This window comes from Arabidopsis thaliana, chromosome 3 (assembly GCF_000001735.4).
Source record: "Arabidopsis thaliana chromosome 3, partial sequence".
NCBI classification, from domain to species: Eukaryota; Viridiplantae; Streptophyta; class Magnoliopsida; order Brassicales; family Brassicaceae; genus Arabidopsis; species Arabidopsis thaliana.
In genome coordinates, this window is record NC_003074.8 from 15,206,835 (window position 1) to 15,226,273 (window position 19,439).

At 35.4% G+C, this 19,439-nt stretch overlaps 5 protein-coding genes and 1 pseudogene across 6 annotated transcripts; 3 read left to right on the forward strand and 3 right to left on the reverse strand.

The window, feature by feature from the left end:
* The first annotated feature begins 532 nt into the window (after positions 1 to 532).
* AT3G43230 (RING/FYVE/PHD-type zinc finger family protein) lies at positions 533 to 3,019 on the forward strand. The gene is made up of 5 exons (NM_114191.4): positions 533 to 676; positions 906 to 1,817; positions 1,957 to 2,157; positions 2,251 to 2,446; positions 2,581 to 3,019. Exons 2-5 carry the CDS (start codon positions 942 to 944, stop codon positions 2,763 to 2,765), a joined length of 1,458 nt encoding a protein of 485 aa, NP_189909.1. The 5' UTR covers positions 533 to 676; positions 906 to 941; the 3' UTR covers positions 2,766 to 3,019.
* On the reverse strand, positions 2,997 to 8,113 carry AT3G43240 (ARID/BRIGHT DNA-binding domain-containing protein). Its single transcript, NM_114192.4, has 16 exons — positions 7,454 to 8,113; positions 7,018 to 7,209; positions 6,747 to 6,800; positions 6,570 to 6,658; positions 6,162 to 6,438; positions 5,998 to 6,054; positions 5,835 to 5,866; positions 5,552 to 5,687; positions 5,292 to 5,465; positions 4,653 to 4,892; positions 4,156 to 4,458; positions 3,942 to 4,079; positions 3,762 to 3,860; positions 3,566 to 3,666; positions 3,387 to 3,477; positions 2,997 to 3,305 (listed from the first exon to the last, which is right to left on the reverse strand). The coding sequence occupies exons 1-16, from the start codon at positions 7,604 to 7,606 to the stop codon at positions 3,198 to 3,200; spliced, it is 2,244 nt and encodes a 747-aa protein (NP_189910.2). The 5' UTR covers positions 7,607 to 8,113; the 3' UTR covers positions 2,997 to 3,197.
* A 1,637-nt stretch (positions 8,114 to 9,750) lies between these two features.
* Positions 9,751 to 10,740, forward strand: AT3G43250 (coiled-coil protein (DUF572)). Its single transcript, NM_114193.2, has one exon. The coding sequence runs from the start codon at positions 9,879 to 9,881 to the stop codon at positions 10,626 to 10,628; it is 750 nt and encodes a 249-aa protein (NP_189911.1). The 5' UTR covers positions 9,751 to 9,878; the 3' UTR covers positions 10,629 to 10,740.
* A 283-nt stretch (positions 10,741 to 11,023) lies between these two features.
* On the reverse strand, positions 11,024 to 11,512 carry AT3G43251 (annotated as a pseudogene). Its single transcript has 2 exons — positions 11,216 to 11,512; positions 11,024 to 11,104 (listed from the first exon to the last, which is right to left on the reverse strand).
* A 1,107-nt stretch (positions 11,513 to 12,619) lies between these two features.
* On the forward strand, positions 12,620 to 14,889 carry AT3G43260 (deoxyhypusine protein; the record flags this gene model as incomplete). Its single annotated transcript, NM_114194.1, has 6 exons — positions 12,620 to 12,778; positions 13,016 to 13,084; positions 13,176 to 13,273; positions 14,240 to 14,536; positions 14,612 to 14,750; positions 14,842 to 14,889. 6 exons carry the CDS (start codon positions 12,620 to 12,622, stop codon positions 14,887 to 14,889), a joined length of 810 nt encoding a protein of 269 aa, NP_189912.1.
* A 401-nt stretch (positions 14,890 to 15,290) lies between these two features.
* AT3G43270 (Plant invertase/pectin methylesterase inhibitor superfamily) lies at positions 15,291 to 18,661 on the reverse strand. The gene is made up of 3 exons (NM_114195.4): positions 17,972 to 18,661; positions 16,358 to 16,924; positions 15,291 to 16,265 (listed from the first exon to the last, which is right to left on the reverse strand). Exons 1-3 carry the CDS (start codon positions 18,288 to 18,290, stop codon positions 15,568 to 15,570), a joined length of 1,584 nt encoding a protein of 527 aa, NP_189913.3. The 5' UTR covers positions 18,291 to 18,661; the 3' UTR covers positions 15,291 to 15,567.
* Between the last annotated feature and the right edge of the window lie 778 nt (positions 18,662 to 19,439).

Consider the following 19,439-nt stretch of genomic DNA (forward strand, 5'->3'; position numbering starts at 1 on the left):
AGAAAGAAGCTTTAGGTTTTTCACCAAAAAACACTAACACTTTATATTTGATTTCACAAAATGATGAAGAAGGAGAGTTGTTCCAAATGACAACTCTCTAGGTTAATCACAATGCTCACAAACATAACTATATATGTGAGAGACTACTTGCTAGATAACCTAATTACATGGGTTTGGATGAGCGTTTATAAAGATAATAGTTTGGATTTTATGTGTGCTCTAATACCGACATGCATGCAATAAACGACCCCACACGACACATGCAAGAAACCAGAGGCCAGCCTCTTAAACATACTTAAAATGGCTTTACAAAGATAGACCGCATGAAAAAAAGACAGAGAACTTGAGCCGATATCACTATGGTCTAACTTCTAACTTTCTAATAAGTATATAAACATGTAGTGATTACCAAGTAAATTAATTTATCAAATATTCACTTTTTGAATCGTTTCAAGCAATAGCCAAAAAAATATTGAAAGGCTCAAGGCCCATTGGGCCCTCACATATATACGAAGTCTATAATGACTTGCTTACCGGAAAACCGAAATAAATGGAATAAAATATTCCCCGAGGCGCCGTGTTCTTGTTGCTTGCTACTTATCTTCTTCTTCAATCCCATAAATCGGATTTGCAAAATTTTCTTAACCTAATTCGTTTCTTCGCGATCAAACCACAGGTATTTTCTCCTATCGATTCCTGAAATTAAATCTTTTGATTTTGTAGTTCCCAAGATTCTCTGTGATTTTTGTAATTCCTCGTCTTCCGATTCGAATTCAAATCAAAGCTACGGCTTCTTTATTAGGGTTTCAATAGTTATGTAGTTTTATTAGAAACTTTTGATTGATTGATTGATTAGGTCTTCGAAAATCTGCGTTTTGATATAAATATATGTTCTACTTTTGCAGATTTTTCAATTTTAGTGAAGTTTCATTTTTTAAGGCATGGCTACTCTCAACGGAAAAGCTTCTCCGTATTCTGAAGAAAACATCAAATTCAAGTATGATGATTATGATGATGATGATGATGATGATGATGGTAGTGGTAGTGGTAGTGGTGGTGGTTATGAAGATGGACCTAAATGGTCTGTTCAATCAATCCCCACAAAGAAAGAGGTGGAGTATCCGATTATCGACTCAGGAGATTACGTTGACGACGGATATGATTCATCCGGCGAGCTCTCTACAACGACGACGCCGCCGATTCAAGGAAATGAGAAACCTGAAGTTAACTTGAAAAACGTTTTAACTGGGTTGATTGCTATTGTTACTGGACGGAATAAGAATCCGTTAGATCAGAAAAACCCGTCTTCGAATGTTTCGTTTCTTGGCTCTGGCACGAACGGGGATACTTTTGTTCATTCGTCTGTTTACATACCGAGTGCTCCGCCTCTACTTGAACCTAGTGGGATAAACTATAGTGTTTACAAGGAGTTGCTTGAAGCTGAACCTCCTGAGTGGCTACCTGATAGTTTAGCTAGTACTTGCATGCAGTGTTCTACTCCTTTTACTGCAATTACGTGTGGTAGGCATCATTGTCGGTTCTGCGGAGGGATATTTTGTAGAAACTGTTCGAAAGGGCGGTGTTTGATGCCTAGTCGGTTTCGGGAAAGGAATCCTCAGAGAGTGTGTGATTCTTGCTACGAGAGGCTTGATCCTTTGCAATGTGTTCTTATTAACTCTATTAGTAATGCTGTGCAAGTTGCAAAGCATGATGTTGTTGATTGGACTTGCTCAAGAGGATGGTTGAATCTCCCTGTTGGTCTATCCATGGAAGATGAGATATACAAGGCTGCTAATACGTTGAGAGGTTACTGCCAGGTTTGATTCTCATCCTTTGTTTTTTCAAGTACATATTTGTTCTGTAGAGATGTTCGAGTAGAGAAAATTGAGTATCAAATGTTACGGTGCACATTCCATGTTTGTAAGTGTCTGTTTAATTAGTTACCGAATTACACAGGTAGCAAGACTAGACCCTGAGAAATCCATACCGCATGCTGTTCTTAGTCGAGCTAAAGGTTTGGCAATCATAACGGTTGCCAAGGCTGGGGCTTTACTGTCATACAAACTCGGGACTGGTCTGGTAATATCTCGGAGACCAGACGGGTCATGGTCTGCTCCATCTGCCATACTATCAGTAGGTCTTGGATGGGGTGCACAGGTAAACTTCATCTTTTCCATTCAAGACATGCATGTTAGAGTTAAAGATGCGTTTTCAATAGCCACATAAGAAGATTTGTACTCTTTTTGTCAGATTGGAGGTGAGTTGATGGACTTCATAATAGTGCTTCATGATGTGAAAGCCGTGAAGACATTCTGCAGCAGAATGCACTTCTCTCTAGGCGCGGGATGCAGTGCAGCAGCAGGGCCTATCGGGAGAGTGTTGGAGGCTGACCTTCGAGCTGGTGACAAAGGCTCTGGTGTCTGCTATACTTACAGCCGCAGCAAAGGTTTTCCCCATCTCAACTTCATGCCTTAAGTTTTCTCTTTATCTATAATTTGGCCAGACTCGTAGCTCAATAATACAGAGGAAGTTGAAATGTAAATCTATAACCTGAGAGAAGTTGTTGTGTTGTGTGAACAGGGGCATTTGTGGGAGTATCTCTAGAAGGAAATCTGGTGGCAACAAGAAGGGACATGAATGTAAAGTTCTATGGTGATCCATACCTATCCACATCGGACATTCTACTTGGGATGGTGGATCAACCCAAGGCAGCTGAACCGTTGTACACCGCCCTCCGAGAGCTCTATGCTCGTTTGCGCCCGTAATCTCCATTCACATTACAAACTACGCTTTGTATATATACGCTTCTCAAATTCGTTTCTATTAAAGTGTAAATGTACATAAATTGTTTCTCTCTAGAACCAAACAGTTGCTTCCCCAAACTGTGTGAACGATTTGGGATTTACTTATTTTATCAAAGCTTGTTTACCTTTTTGAAGCTTGTTTATCAAAGCTTGGTTCTATTTGCATGTCTATTCATTTGTTACAGATAAAATGATATTGGCAAGTCCCTTAAATATGATGCAAAATCTATAACGTTCACTATTTTTACATTCTCCGATTCATTATAAAGATAATGGAAAGAAAAAAAACCTTGCATTGCAAAAAAACTCGTGAAACATTAGAGGAATCAATCAATCATTTGGTTCCAAGGCAAAAGTACAACAAAAGAAGAAACATGAACCTAAGGTACAAAGCTAAGGTACAAGCAAGCCACCGTTGGAGGTCTTCTGAGACTTCTTCCTGTAATTTGAGACACTACAATTTGGGCACACATATTCCAACCCATCTGTTTTTGCATAGTCCTGTATATATCATATGTTGCATCAGTACACATATTATTCATTGATGCTTATTACGAGTTTACGATGTGTTCGTTTAGTTACCTTGAAGGCGCCGAGGCCAGGCCTTCTGTCACATCCGAAATGAGCCCACTCTCCACATGATCCACAGTTCACCCAGTCACCAGCTGTGCTACTGTTTCAACCAAACCAAACCAAAGCGCGTTAACAAACAAGGCGTTATTAACCGTGTACACAAGAGAGAGAGAGGGTTCTTAATGTACCTGCGACATATTAAACAGCACTCTCCATCTACATCATCATGAGCATACTCATACTCCAATAGATACGTCTCATAGTGTCTTTTCAGGGTATTACCCACACCCTGCCATAATAACCCCAGAGCTGATGATCAGATATACATTCTCTGATTTTTCAAGAATAAATCAAGTGGTGAGACAAGAAAACAAAATCATTTACAGTCATTCTGTTTGTGAGTGTGTGGTTGCGCATCTTTGAGAAAACTTGTCCCTTCCAGTTGATCCCATTACCTACATGGAACCCTCCCCGTGATACAACCTGCAACAACTCTCATTATTAGCTCACCAAATGTAATGCTGGCTGCCTTGGTTGAACAAAATCAAATCATTGCTTAACTACCTCTCTATACAAGTTGAAGAGATCAAGCCGTTTTGAGTTGAGAACAGCATCTGGAAACTCCGCTAGTCCCCCTGGAGGAACTAGCCGGGTATGTCCTCGTATTAGCAGAAACTGCATTACATCCCTCAGAAACTCCTCCTACATATATAGAGATAGCAATGTTAAGAGGAGTTTATAAGTTCAAACTATTCATCACAAGAAAAACAATGCAAACCTCTGAGCAAACTTGAATATGCGCTCTTCCACAGTCGTGTTTTTTTAAAGGTAGAGGGTTTAGTGAGATGATTTGCTTTCTCTGGTACGAACCAGAGAAAGCTTTACGGTGAGTTACTGGAGTGCCACCTGATGCACCATGCTTTGGAGGCATAGGCAAGCTTCCTTTGGTGTGGTCACCATCAAATCTTCCAATTTCAGAGTAACCAGAGAAAGGTATCATCTTATGTCGACGGGTGTGAGGTATTGGTCTCAAAGCAGCCACGTTGATTTTCCTTGATGTAGGTCCTCCGTTTTCAATTTCCTGAATATAAATATTGTCACAGCATCCAATCAGTATATACATGAAGACTGATGAACATTTGGCAGAAGTATGGCCACAAAACTTATCCCTGATTAGAGTTGAAATCATAGAGTCTAGCTCATGAACAAAGAATAATTCCAAATTAACATTTTGTATAGAGAGAAAGTTTCAACCTGCGATATCCGAAACAGTACCTTACTTTCTCTGCATGGCTCGGATCTTTTTCTGGTTGGCAAAGGAGGTGTTAACCAGTTAGGAATTTTGGATAAAAGAGCATCATGATTTGAAGTATCATTGATCTGTTGTCCGCAGAAGAAAAGTAAACGTTCTGCATCATCTTTCTCAAAGGAAGCAACAGACAACCCCTGAATGCTAGCTACTCCAAGAACGACTAAACTGCGGTATGACACATCCGGCGCCAACTGTCTTAAAACCTGTCGAAAGCAAAATAACCTTTTCTTAGTCACGCATTAGCAAGTGGAAACTCATGAAACGCAAAAAATCCTGAGAACCCAAAGAGAATGTAAATCACATGACTATCTGGATGTAATCACTTAAAATGCACAAGTATCATGAATAAAGAGTGAAAGCAATAAAGCACGAAAAATGGTCCTTGGACATCCCAAAGCTTGAGTTAAACGTTAAGAAACATGAAAAGCCTTTATTTCTACCCGTTACAATTTCATAACAAACTTTTCATCTGAAACTCTTGTGACTACTTTGGCTGACTAAATTGTTGAGAAACTTGGAAACAAGGTGCATGAGATAAATAATTGGGCTAAAGATTACTATCTACAACAAATATAAGTCGAGGAAAGAAAGAGATTATTAACCTGCAGAGCCCATGTTGGGACTTGCATCGAAACTTCACACACACTTGCTCCACAAGCTATTGAGGCAGATCTACGAGGCTCAGAGAAACCCCGCTTTGTTTCTTCTGAGTTCACCACTGAATGGACTAGTTGGATCTTCTCAACGACCTCATGTTTTATGTGATTTTCCAAAAGCTGATATTTACATAGGAGATTAATAATAAATCCCATTGCACATGTATGCAGAGATAAGCTATATTTCAAAAGATATAATCCCTTGCCTGATCACTGAAACAGGTCTGCGCATTTCCAGACACAAGCATTGATATGTGTGCTGAAGAACAGGTCGAGACATCACAACGCATGGTCACTACACCACGAGTAAATGTTCCTGCTTGAAGAGGAGGTGCTGGAGCACTGCAGTTTCAATTTTGATCAGCAAAAAAATGAAAAGTAACCAAGTACGTCTTAAAACTAAGTCAAAAGGCACAAAACCATAGATGATTAATCTTAAGGTTATTCGAGGGATGCGCAACATATCATTTGGCTATAGAAATTACATACCTAGAACGGTTATGGAGCTTACTTCCTCGCATCTGGAACAATATAAAAAAATAACGTTCTTTTAAAAGGACTAAAAGAAGACATATACAATTAAGTCCATCCATACATTTTAGTATGCGCACTAATGAAGAAATATCAAAACTGTAAACTACCAACTACTCACTTCTATTCGCAAGAGAGCATTAAGTCCATCCATCAAAGATCCCAGTAAAAATGTATCCTGAAATAGAGAAAAAGCTTTGTAACTGAAGATAGCATAAAGAAATACTAACATCTGCACAAACAAGCCAGTATCATAAAATGCGCGAGAAGGTCAACAACACCCACCACTGTGCATGGTGGTCCACACAAAAGAAACCTCACAGTAACATCTTCATCATATATCTTTATTGATGGGAGGCTCTCTAATGAATTTTCCTCTTCTAGTTCATCAGCTTCCGGTGAAACCACATCAATCTTTGGAGGTTCTCCAAGCAAGCAAGGTCCCATCTCATAATTCATTTTACGGTTGCTGTTAGAAGGAAGGACAGCATTGTCACTTGTACAATAGAGTCGGAAAGATGCTTCTGCAACATGGAACACATCCCATGTATCGCTGCACGAACTGCATTGCCAAAGAGCATATCACTGTCAAATAAATTTGTAGACTAGGGGAAAAAACTATATAAAATATAGATGTAAATCAGACTAAAATTAAGGCTTGTCGCTATGTCAGATGCTCGAGTAAACAATTACCTCTGTATGACTGAAAACAGAGAATGGCGAAAATGGCAGGCTGCATATTTCGAGAAAACATTTTTCCAATAAATAACATATTGAACACCCTGCAAAAGAAAATCACCATTAGGTGAAATAGAGCAACAAAGAGGTAATAAGAAGAAAAGTGAAAGGTGCTTATCAAGAGTGGTGTACCTTAGAGTAGAGTGCTTGAGCTAATTCTTCACCATTTGGGAGCTCAAGGTAAACCTGTGAAAACAATATGATGCCAAAACATATTAATATCTCACTAGGTATGGAAAATGTTTTAACATTCATGTAGAGGATACTCTATGGAGCCTTTTAAGCACATTGTCAAGAGACTAACAGCGATTTATTAAGAAAATCTTAGTGGCATGAGGCATCAACGTAAAAGGAAATCCTTAACTAAAAACGAGAAACGTAAAACAACGAATGATGCACCTACCGTTGTCGGTAATGTGGAACCAAACAGAGTAACCAAGGCATCAGGAGTAGAAAAATCAGTATATCCCAACACTAAGGGACCAACTTCATCACTATCTCCACTATGTTCCCCTTGCAAGTACACAAAATCCGTTGCTGAAGAGTTAACAGCAACCTGGAACTCCTCCGGCGTAGGATTATTCAGTACCTGAAACTACAACATGAAAAAAGCATACACCAAATGCTTTAACATCTCCATTAAGAAATCACTTAGAACCAAGATTCTCCCATCAAGTCTACCAATTTCTAAAGGCCTCAAGCAACACAACCTATAGCAACAACTCTCACCAGCTAACAATTCCCAAACTTAGTTCAACATTGTCTAAACTTACTAAAGGTTCCAACTTTCAACCAACAATCTAGCAAATCAATTACGAGAATTAGAAAAGTGTTTTTACCTTGAGACGCCCTGAAGAAGAGAGATCTGGAAAAGGGTATTTGGGTTGATGAGAAGTTCCATCTATCTGGTTATTAGTATCGCAAAGCTCTGCTCCAGAAACAACTGCCACAACATTACAACGGTTTCTCGAAAACCCTTGTCCATGAAACATCGTTCAATAGCATAACCAAACTTCTAATCTCTCTATGAAACTAGACCACAAAGAAAACCCTAAAGAAATTCAACGAATAAGTTCGTTAAGAACCCACTACTCGACCTCAAAATCAGCCCTAAGAAGAAGAAAAAAACCCTAATTTCGAACTCGTAGGAAGAAATCGACGGTACCCAGAAAAGAAGAAGACGAATTTTATTGGAAAAAGAGAAACCTAAACAGAGAGAAGAGGCCCATCACAAAAGATCACAAACACAAAAGATTAAAATTTAGAAAAAATCTGAAGAACAACAATAAACAAATTGATGAATCTTTTCTTTTAAGAAGCTATAATAATAATAATACTCTACAGTGTTTATCTTTGTAACACTAAAATCAAAGCAAAATTGTTAATCAAAAGGTAAGAGAAATTTAACTAAAAAACCAAACAGAGGAATTAATTAACAACAACAACTAAAAATGTTGTTGTGTTTGGTTTTTTTTTGTGTTTTTTTTTGTTTTGTTTCACATCTTTTAATCGTGTTTTAATTCAAAGCTTCGTTTAACTCTTTAGGAGCTAAAACCAACGAACATCATCATGAGGATGTAAGAGACTTTTAAGAAGATATGTTCATTTTACTTGGAACTTCCAAGTTCTACACTTTGATCATCGTCTGTCTCTTGTCCAGATAGAGCGAGTATAGACATCCTCTTCCCTACACTTGTTATTTGACCGCAACCGCAAGACTTTTACCATGCTGGTCGGTCAAACTTATTTTTGATAATTGTATTACAAAGTAAGCCTGGGCGGTCTGATATTCGAATCGGATTCAGATCAAGATATTTGGGTTTGGATATTTTAGATTTAGAATTCTAAGATCTGTTCGGGTATTGAAAGATTTCGGGTTTAGATCGGGTTTGGATCGGGTTCAGACCAAGTTTTTCGGGTTTGAATTCAAGTTTATCCGGAATATCCAAAATTTAAGATTTATATCAAAATATATTCAAATTACTTGAAAATACACAAAATTTCTAAAAAAAACGTTAGTATTTTTTATCCAAATCTATCGAAAATAGGTAAAGTATCCAAAAATATATAAAATATTTTAAAATCTAAATGTTTAATGTTTATGCACTTAAGTTGTTGTATATGTAATTATTACTAATTAGTCATTTCTAGGTATATATATTTTGGATATATTTGGATACTTGATCGGATTTAGATTCAAATCGGTTTCGGGTTTTGAAGTTTAAAATCCGTTTGGGTATTCTAAAATTTCGGATTCGAGTTTGGATCACGTTTTTCGGATCGGATTCGATTCAGTTCTTTAGATTCGGGTTTTTTGCCTAGGCATATAAAGCTTGGATATATTTGTGAAAAATCATTTTTCCATCTTTCTGTTACATATCGTGAAGTACTGGAGTGTTACTTTCCTGGGTCGTATATATTTGACATTTCTCATTGACTTTGAGCCATCCTAGCTGAATGTACGCATTGTGCTGCTTTTTATTAGCCGCCTTGTGTTGTTGTCATTGGTAAAAGCTACACTAACAATATGTATATTCTATCTTAGTGTAAAACATTGTCATTACCTATGTTCTATACTAAAACAAAGAATATACATATTGTGATTGTTGTTATCTATACATGGGACTTAATCTCACATGTGTTACTATCTATGAGTTTGTTGGAGCGTATTGAAAAATCGATGTGATCGACTATATCAAAATTATGTAAATAATGAAAATCTAGACGATCATGATATCTTATAATTTCTTAGTTTAAAGTATTTACATTTTTCTTATCTTAATTTAAATATATATATATATATATATATATATATATATATATATATTGATGTATATTATAACATTATTTTTATGAGTATAATACTAATTTTGTTAAATAGTTTATGTGTTTACTCATCAATTTATAAATTTGGGCCTCGTGTGAGATCTATAGATAAACATATTGTAATTCTTTGCTGGATGAAAGCATAAAACTTTACGTTAAGTCGTTATGTATAAATAAAAGTTGAAAATTACAAAATAAACGTGTTATTTGTTTTGCCTTTTTCTATAAGTCGGCCAAGCAAAAAAAAGAAGAAACATAGCAACTTCATCTTCGGCTATATAAAGAGAATGTCTCATAACTTTTAAGGATCATCCAAACAAAAAATACAAGAGAGAAGAAGAGACAGAGCAATAGAGATATATCAAGAGAGAAGTTAGATTCGCTTCTCTTCTTTTTTTGGTAAACGTTTGATTCTTCTTCTTTGTATGCTCTGAAGTTATGGGAGAACGCAAAAACCTAAACAAGTATTATCCGCCAGATTTTGATCCGAAGAAGATACACCGCATCAAGAAACCGAAGAACCAGCAGAAAAAGATTAGATTTATGCTTCCAGTTCGTGTTCGCTGCAACACATGTGGTAATTACATGTCGGAAGGCACCAAATTCAATTGCCGTCAAGAAGACGTCATCACCGAGACGTACCTAGGTCTAAAAATCCACAGGTTCTACATCAAGTGCACCAAATGCTTAGCAGAGTTGACAATCAAAACCGATCCAAAGAACCATAGTTATACTGTAGAATCAGGTGCAAGTTGCCTTTATAATGGCCATGAGGACATTGAGGAGGAGAAGAAGAAGAAGCATGAAAACGCATTAGAATCCCTAGAGAACAGAACTGTGGTATCTAAAAGAGAGATTGAAGTTATGGCTAGTCTTGATGAGTTAAAGTCGATGAAGTCTAGACGAGCCTCATTGAGTGTAGACTACATGCTTGAGGATTTGAGTAGAAGAAAAAAACAAGAAGAAGAGAATGTTGAGGAAGAATTGCTTATTAAGTCGATAAAATTTGGTAAGAGGATTAGAACTGATGAAGAGAAAAAGAAAAACTATGAGGCGTTTGATGAGAAGAAGAAGAAGAAGAAGAAGCCTAAGAAACGTGATTCCGGTACTGTTTGCATAATCTCAAAGAAGAAGACGGGACTCGAATCTCTGTATCACAACTGTGACAACGACAGCGATGATGAGTAGTGAATTGGTTTTCTTTACCCCATTTTTTTTTTTTGTGTCAAAAATTGGTTTTCTTTACCAAGTGTCAAATGTTGAACAACATAAATGATATTAAAAATATAAATTAAAAAATATATAATAATATATATAAATGATATTAAACTTCAAAGTTAATTTATGGCCCAGTAGTCTTTAATGAAGAGGTTAAAGAATAAGAAAAGCCTAGAAATTTCTATTAGGTTTAGGAGTTATCTAAGTCCTAATTGTAATAGGATTTGCAAAGTTGTGCCTCCTATAAATACACCTCAAGAGTTGTGAGAAGAGAAGAGAGCTTTGATGTTTAGTTTTTAAGAGAGTTTTCTAATCATCAATAAAAGAGAGTTATTATTTTAAAGCTTGTTCTTGTGTTCTTAAGAAACTTTATGACGAAGTAACCCAACTAAATGAAGACCAACAGTTGAGGCCGCACATGTTCTTGCAATGCAACCTGTATTCCCAAGAATCTGTCAAGGAGAGTATAAGTTTAGATCCTGATCTGGACCAAGATGTACTAAGAAGACCAAAGCAGATAGAACGTGAGGCGGTTCAGATATGTAGCAGTGAGAGTGCAAATTTGAGGAGAGACCAAAACTACTTGAAGCAGCTTACTCCTCGCATCTTCCTTGACTCCTTCTCCCGCCCCTCGCGCAAGGGGATTTCCCTTATCTGACTCGCCTACACCAACTAGGAAAGATTACAAGTCAAATAGAAGAAAGAGAGAGAGAGCATGAGAGTTACACAAAGGAGACTTATAGCTTGCGGTTGAGATGAGTTAAGCTAAGAGAGGGAAAAAGACAGCCACTTGACGGTAGATGAAACGTCCTTGATGCTATGACGCACAGGCTGCTCCGACCGAAACTCTCCATTCCCTCGACTTTTAGACTCATTCAATACTAGATTAATCGCTAAAGAGACCCGTATGACTTTGAAACCAAGGTACCCAAATGTAACAAAACAATGACATCTTGGCGAAGAATGGAAGCTATCGTTTAATATCGGCCCATCATTACATGAAAATAGATAAACGGTGCGTTTTAAATCCATATAAACATCTTGTAAATAAATTTCTGAACACTGTGACATCTAAGACCAAAACAAGATAGTGAGGGATCAAATTGATCATTGTAGTTGTTTGTCTGATTAATGGTTCAAATTATGGAAATTATGATTTTCTCTGAAATCATCGAAGCTTTTGAATAATTGTTTCAAAATTAAATTTTAATAGGTAATCTTATTTCTTATATTGATTTGAAAATTATGAAATGATGATATAGAAAAAACTCTATAAATTAATAATGTCAAGACCGGAAAGCTTTGTTAATTTTAAAGGTATTAATTTATCGATAAATTAATAATTAACTAATAGAGATATCTTACTAATTTTGTAATTGATTTTAAAAAATATTTTCTTAAGAATAAATATTTTTCTAAAACCAATTACAAGTAAAAAAGCAATTTTTAAGTTTAGAAAATAACACAATTTTTCCAAAGTAAAAAAATATATTATAAATGACTTCTACCAAGAATGAATACAAATTTAAGAAAAACAAACAATATTAGAGTCATCTTTTCTAAACTTTTTTTATAATAATTAATCTTAGATTCATATATATAAGTTTATAAAATTATTGACTTATGATATAGATGAGACCATATGTTTACATAGAATTTTCAAAAAAAATATTATCTTATTAGTTTATAGATTTGTATCAATTTTTACAACGGTCCACCCTTGAGATCGAAAAAATTTACTAATTTATAGGGGTAACTAATTTACCGCTATTAACTTATAGAGATTTTATTGTATATCAACGTATATATTTGTACGAGCTTTGCATTTTGATGAATCAGTGGTGATGTCCTATGGGTTATGAAGCTTCATAACTCATAGGACAAGCACACAAGATAAATATGCTAATGAATCCATCAGTCGAGTCTTGGAAGCCTTTAAGCAATTGGAAGCAAAAGATATTATGGCGACTATCGCTAATATATTGACTTTGATCCAACAGAACTATCCCAAAGCTCGTATGAATTTGAGAACATTGCTAGATATTGCGGTGGAAATTAAAAAAGTCACAAAGCATAACATTGAGGAGGAGGGTACACCATCTTTTTATGTTACTCAAAGGGTAGCACAAATCAATAGTTTCATAGATACTTCTGCTCTTGATGAATCAAAAGATTATCAAACAGCAGTTACCTGTTTTATCCACAATACTAGGTACTTGGACCAACTCAAAATACTTGTTCATAATTTATCAGATTTAAAAGGTTTATTGATTAAAATCATATATGGGGTATCTCTTCTGGAGGAAACAGAGGAGATCTATCAGAGATGCTTGGCACTTTTTGCCTTGATGCATCAGGGTGGAGAGGATGCCGTAAATGTCATTGTAGAATCTTTGGGTGTTGAGAGTTCCATGATACACATTGAGGTCTGTCAAATTTCCATGCATTTAATGATGATTTTGAGTTTGTCTCATTGTTCTTCATCTCTAGATGCATTTTGTTTTTGCTTCTTCTTAGGCTGCGTTTGTGTTCGAGTCGAGGCTAAGAGCTAATCTTTTAGGCTCATTCAATACTAGATTAATCGCTAAAGAGACCTGTATGACTTTGAAACCAAGGTACCCAAATGTAAAAAAACAATGACATCTCGACGAAGAATGGAAGCTCTCGTTTAATATCGGCCCATCATTACATGAAAAATAGATAAACGGTGCGTTTTAAATCCATATAAACATCTTGTAAATAAATTTCTGAACACTGTGACATCTAAGACCAAAACAAGATAGTAGGGATCAAATTGATCATTGTAGTTGTTTGTTTGATTAATGGTTCAAATTATGGAAATTATGATTAATTCTAAAATCATCGAAGCTTTTGAATAATCGTGTCAAAATTAAATTTTAATAGGTAATCTTATTTCTTATATTGATTTGAAAAGTATGAAATGATGATATAGAAAGAACTCTATAAATTAATAATGCCAAGACCATAAAGCTTTATTAATTTTAAAAGTATTAATTTACCGATAAATTAATAATTATTTTAATAGAGATATGTTACTAATTTTCTAAATGATTTTAAAAAATATTTTCTTAAAAATAAATATTTTTCTATAACCAATTACAAGTAAAAAAGCAATTTTTAAGTTTAATATATTAGAAATGACTTCTACCAAGAATTAATACAAATTTAAGAAAAACAAACAATATTAGAGTCATCTTTTCTAAACTTTTTTACAATAATTAATCTTAGATTCATATATATAAGTTTATAAAATTATTGACTTATAATATTGATGAGACCATATGTTTACATATAATTTTTTTTAAAAAAATATTATCTTATTAGTTTATAGATTTTTATCAATTTTTACAACGGTCCCAACTTGAGATCGCGAGAATTTACTAATTTATAGGGGTTACTAATTTACCGTTTATTAACTTATAGAGATTTTATTGTATGTCAACGTATATATTTGTACGAGCTTTGCATTTTGATGAAGAAGTGGTGATGTCCAATGGGTTATGAAGCTTCATAACTCATAGGACAAGCACACAAGATAAATTTGCTAATGGATCCATCAGCCGAGTCTTGGAAGCCATTAAGCAATTGGAAGCAAAAGATATTATGGCGACTATCGCTAATATATTGACTTTGATCCAACAGAACCATCCCAAAGCTCGTATTAATTTGAGAACGTTGCTAGACATTGCGGTGGAAATTAAAAAAGTCACAAAGCATAACATTGAGGAGGAGGGTACACCGCCTTTCTATGTTACTCGAAGGGAAGCACAAATCAATAGTTTCATAGATACTTCTGCTCTTGATGAATCAAAAGCTTATCAAACAACAGCTGCTACCTGTTTTATCCACAATACGAGGTACTTGGACCAAATCAAAATACTTGTAGATAATTTATCGGATTTAAAAGGTTTATTAATTAAGATCATATATAGGGAATCTCTTTTGGAAGAAACAGAGGAGATCTACCAGAGATGCTTGGCACTTTTTGCCTTGATGCATCAGGGTGGAGAGGATGCCGTAAATGTCATTGTAGAATCTTTGGGTGTTGAGAGTTCCATGATACACATTGAGGTCTGTCAAATTTCCATGCATTTAATGATGATTTTGAGTTTGCCTCATTGTTCTTCATCTCTAGATGCATTTTGCTTTTGCTTCTTCTTAGGCTGCGTTTGTGTTCGAATCGAGGTTACGAGCTAATCTTTTTTGCTAGTTTGTTGCTTTATTTTACGGAGTCATTATTTTTTTTATTTCTGTTGAGATGTCAAATTCTTCAATTCCAATTTGTCGAAGCCAAAAAAAGCATTTTTTCTTTTTTTTTTGGAATATTTGGAAGTTCAGACTTACATGCCCTACATCTCTCAGAGGCGGGACCCACACCAGATTAAATTCATTTTTTTTGGAGAAGATCCCTCTCAACGTGCTTTAAACCCAACACCTCTATTTGGGAAATTTATCACTGGGCAATAACACGTTGGTAAAAATGCACTTAAATACTAGTATTGTTTGTTTGAACGGAGAATCACAAAAGATAAATAGAAGAAAGCTGCATAAGATTGGATTAAAGATCGATGCTAAATAAATCCATTTTAAATATACCTCGCATACGATTTTGGAAAAGAATATTATGTATAAAATCCATTGTTTGAAGATCAATGGTAGAAAAATGTGGTTGACATATGACTTTAATTCTACGAGTAAAATAACTCATTAAATACATATCAAACGTAGAGAACTTGTAGTTCAATATCACCAAAATAATAATAATAATAATAATTTAACCAAAACCATATACAAAATAGAAAACATCAAGAAACATAATTATAACGTTTAGTATAATAGAAATGATATATCAAATGATAATATTAGAATTCGATCAAACATGATTAATTTACGAGACTAGACCAGCAATGAACGTGATACCAGTTGATGGTAACCACAAGTTCCCTTGTATGAGTTGAGATACTGTAAAATTATTAGCCTCGGCCGAAGTATTCAACACATGGTATCCTGGCCACTTAACACGGCGGTCAAGACTAGCCCCCGGTCCGCTATTCATATACTCACCATAATATAATGTATCCAACGCAAAATTTCCATTCCATTCAAGCCATCCTACGGGGTTGATTGCATCACTCATGTAGTTTTGCATGAACACCGTCCTAGAATATAGTTTCCACGGCCGACCTAAGTAAGTAGCCGTAGTATTTAAGTTTAGAAGTAGGTCGGTATCAGCTGCTATATTGCTGAATTGGATTGTGAAACCGGTTGGCTCATTTGGATCCTTACGTCCTTGAGCCGTGATGCTATTCTTCTGGTTTGGAAGGCCTTGTTTGGCTTTGATTTGGCAGCTTTGGAATACTGCTGTGGCGTCTCCGAATATAAAGTCTACAGTGCCTGTTATAATGCATTCTCTAAAGAATTGACGCATTGAGTGGGCATAGAGAGTGTCTTGGTAACCTCTCATCGCGCATCGATAAAAGACCCCGAGATCCGTATCGGATCGGATTGCGACCGCTTGGTGTTTTTCCGGTCCTGCTGTGTTTTGGAAGGTGATATCGCGTGCAATAAATCCTCTACCGCTCACAGCTGCCAAATAGTTTTATAACCAATTCATAATCTTCATTAATAGTAAGAAAACAAAAAATACTAGGTGAAAGATATTATAAATTTGGACTTACCAAATGTAGCAGATCGGAAAGTAGTCCAGCCGTCGATGAAACTCCGGTTACCCGTGATCACGGTGGCATCGATGCCGTCACCAACCATCATAATGTTCCATTTCTTCTTTTTAATCTCCACATTCTCTACATACACACCTCTTTTTACATGTATGACATATCTTTTGGTACTATAGTCCGGTGCAGCCAACACCGCGTCACTTATCGTCGTGAAATTTCCGGTCCCGTCTGCGGCTACAACCGCGTCAGCAACCGTTATGTTATCAGTTTGCAACAACTTCCGATCACCGGGTTTAACCCATGAGGGGAACTTACTGAAGCCACTATGAGCTTTCGTCATTGTCTGGGCCTTAATGGGCTTAGGTTTGGGCTTAGAGGGAGGAGAGTGAACCATCGTTAGTAAATTCCGAACGGTCGTACCAACCTTGCTAAGACCACCGGCCACTATCTTTTTGATAATTCCATTAGTACCCTCGAAACCGTCAAGACATGTGTCCTGGTTAGAAAGTGCGGCGCTTATCCATGTCCTTAGATCCGAACCCACGTCTCCTGTGCTATTGTCTTTACCTGACAGTGACAGTTTAATGTATTTTGTTAGACATTTAATTAAAATAAAACTGAGATTATTGATATTTGATAATAATAATTGATTTTTTTTCTCTCTAGCATTTTTATTTTTCAACTTTCTTTCTACCATTTAATCAGCAAATTTTAGTTTAAAATATGAGTTTTTATTTTTTAATATGCTTTTGGTTAAATTAATTTTGGTATGTGTTTCGGTAGACTTTATTTTAATAGAATCTCATTTAGTTCGAAACACATCATGTGAGTTGGCCACATAAACCATATTTAAAAATCGACTATGAAATATTCATATTATCAAGATCCACATAAATGCATTGTTTTCTTCTTTTTCTTTTGTATTTTTATTTTATATATATATATATATATATATATATTCATCTTCCCTTAAAAGGGCAGCATTTCAAGGTTTTCTTTCGAGCAAGATATTTTATTCCCACGTCGAAGATTAATCACCGACGATAATAAGATACCAAATCACTTTCTTCTTTAAAGCAAAAAAGTTCTGAGAATCTGATTCAGCAGAAGAAAAATCTGAAAGCTATCAAATATTTATATTAGCAAAACAAAAGAACACATGCTAGTGCTAGCGAATACTTAAGAGTTAAGAGAAAAAGAAAAAAATAGGTCTGTCGTCGTGTCAAGCTTAATAAATGGACATCTCTATTGTGTCTTTCCATCGGTTACTAAATTATACAGTACTACTAGTTCGAGTCAATGGAAAAAATGGGCTTATTAGTAAAGCTAGTCTTCCACCAAATAATTAAAATAACAAATGCTAATTATCGTAATTTTTATCTTTTGTTATTCTTTTTTTTTTTTTGGGGACAAACGTTTTGGTATTTATAAATTTGGTGGAAATTCAACGAACAAACTATATAATGTGCATCACCACGTGAACTGAAAATTCCTCGGTGAGTTTTGTAACTTTGTATTTAAGTTGGTAATAAATTACATTCTTAGTCTTTTATATTAATTTAAAGACTCATATTTTGCATGCAAAAAAGAAAAAGACTAGTAGTTAAAATTTACCGTTGGGGGATTGAGAGGCAGAGATGATCCAAGAAAGCTCTTCGGCGGCAGAATCAAGAAGATCAACACAATCAACAATCGCATTGGAGACTCGCGACTTCCCGGCTTTCTTGTCGAACTTGGACACTATAGCTACCGCTTTTGTTATAGCGTCGACGACGGTTTTGGCCGCTTCAGCAAACTCTAACGGTGGGACTCTCAAGCACTCCATTTGAACAAGATCAGTTGAAGAAAACGCTTCTTTGTGGGCGGAACATAATGAGATTATGATAAGAAAGAGGAAGAAGATTGATGAACCCATTTGTCGGAACTTCGCCATCTATCTCAGGTAGAATCTTGCAAAGGTAGTGGAAGTTGAAGATGAAACAAGAGTGTCTCTCTCTCACACTCTATAATATCTTTGTGAAGAGTGAATGTAAGTGATGTGTGATGTTATTTATTATAAAGAGAGAGAGAGGGTAATGGCTAGGCAGTAGGCAAGAAAAAAGACGACCTACCTTTGCTTTTTATACCATCAGTTATGGATGAGATTAGGAATTTTTACTAAGTATTGTTAGTTCAATTGGTAAAAATTCTAGGTAAAGTTTAGATGTTGCCGGTTCGAGTAATGTTTGGGATGAAACTAATATTATATGTTGTGGTTTCGAGTTTAGGGAGATTACGGATTTCGGCCCAAAACTTCTTGGTATTAAAAAAAAAAAATCTAACTTTTTAATTTTAATTAGAAAGATTGAATTTGGACTTGTTTTCCTGGAAATAATAAATATTAATATATCACTGAGAGTTTTGATCTTTGTTGAAAATTTGTCGGACGAGAATCTCCATGCATGTTTGGGTAAACGTTACGGATTAGAGCTGTGGATGCCATTATTTTGCTAAGCAAAATTTTCTCTTAAGTAGAACAAAGTATTACAATGACATATAACCTAGTGATACATTATTTATGTGTAGTCATTCCTATTTAAAACCTGACTAAAACATATAAACTAATGGTTTGTGTTATCATCACTATTGTATATTCGTCCCGCTTCATATTCCTATAATGTATGTTTCTGATTTTAACCAAAAAAGATAGGAAAATGTTGTCCCGTTATATTATAAACATATAGTTTAGCTTGTTAATTAATACCACATTGCACACCAGTTGGAAAACATTTTTCTTTTTAATATATATATGGAAGTTTAAGTCTAAAGACCCTACATTTTCTAGAGGCAGGACCCGCATCAGGTTAAATTCATTTCCGTTAGAGAAGAGATCCCTTCCAACGTTCTTCGAACTGAGCACTTCCACCCGGAAGATTTATCACTCGGCCAACAGCTTGTTGGTTATAGGAAAAAAAAATTACGCACTAGTAGAATTATTTGAGAGTTATACATATTAAACACACCTAAACTTAATGAGGATATATGAAGGAAATATATATTGCTTGAGTTTGTTGTTTGTTTTTGTGAGTAATTTGTGATGACT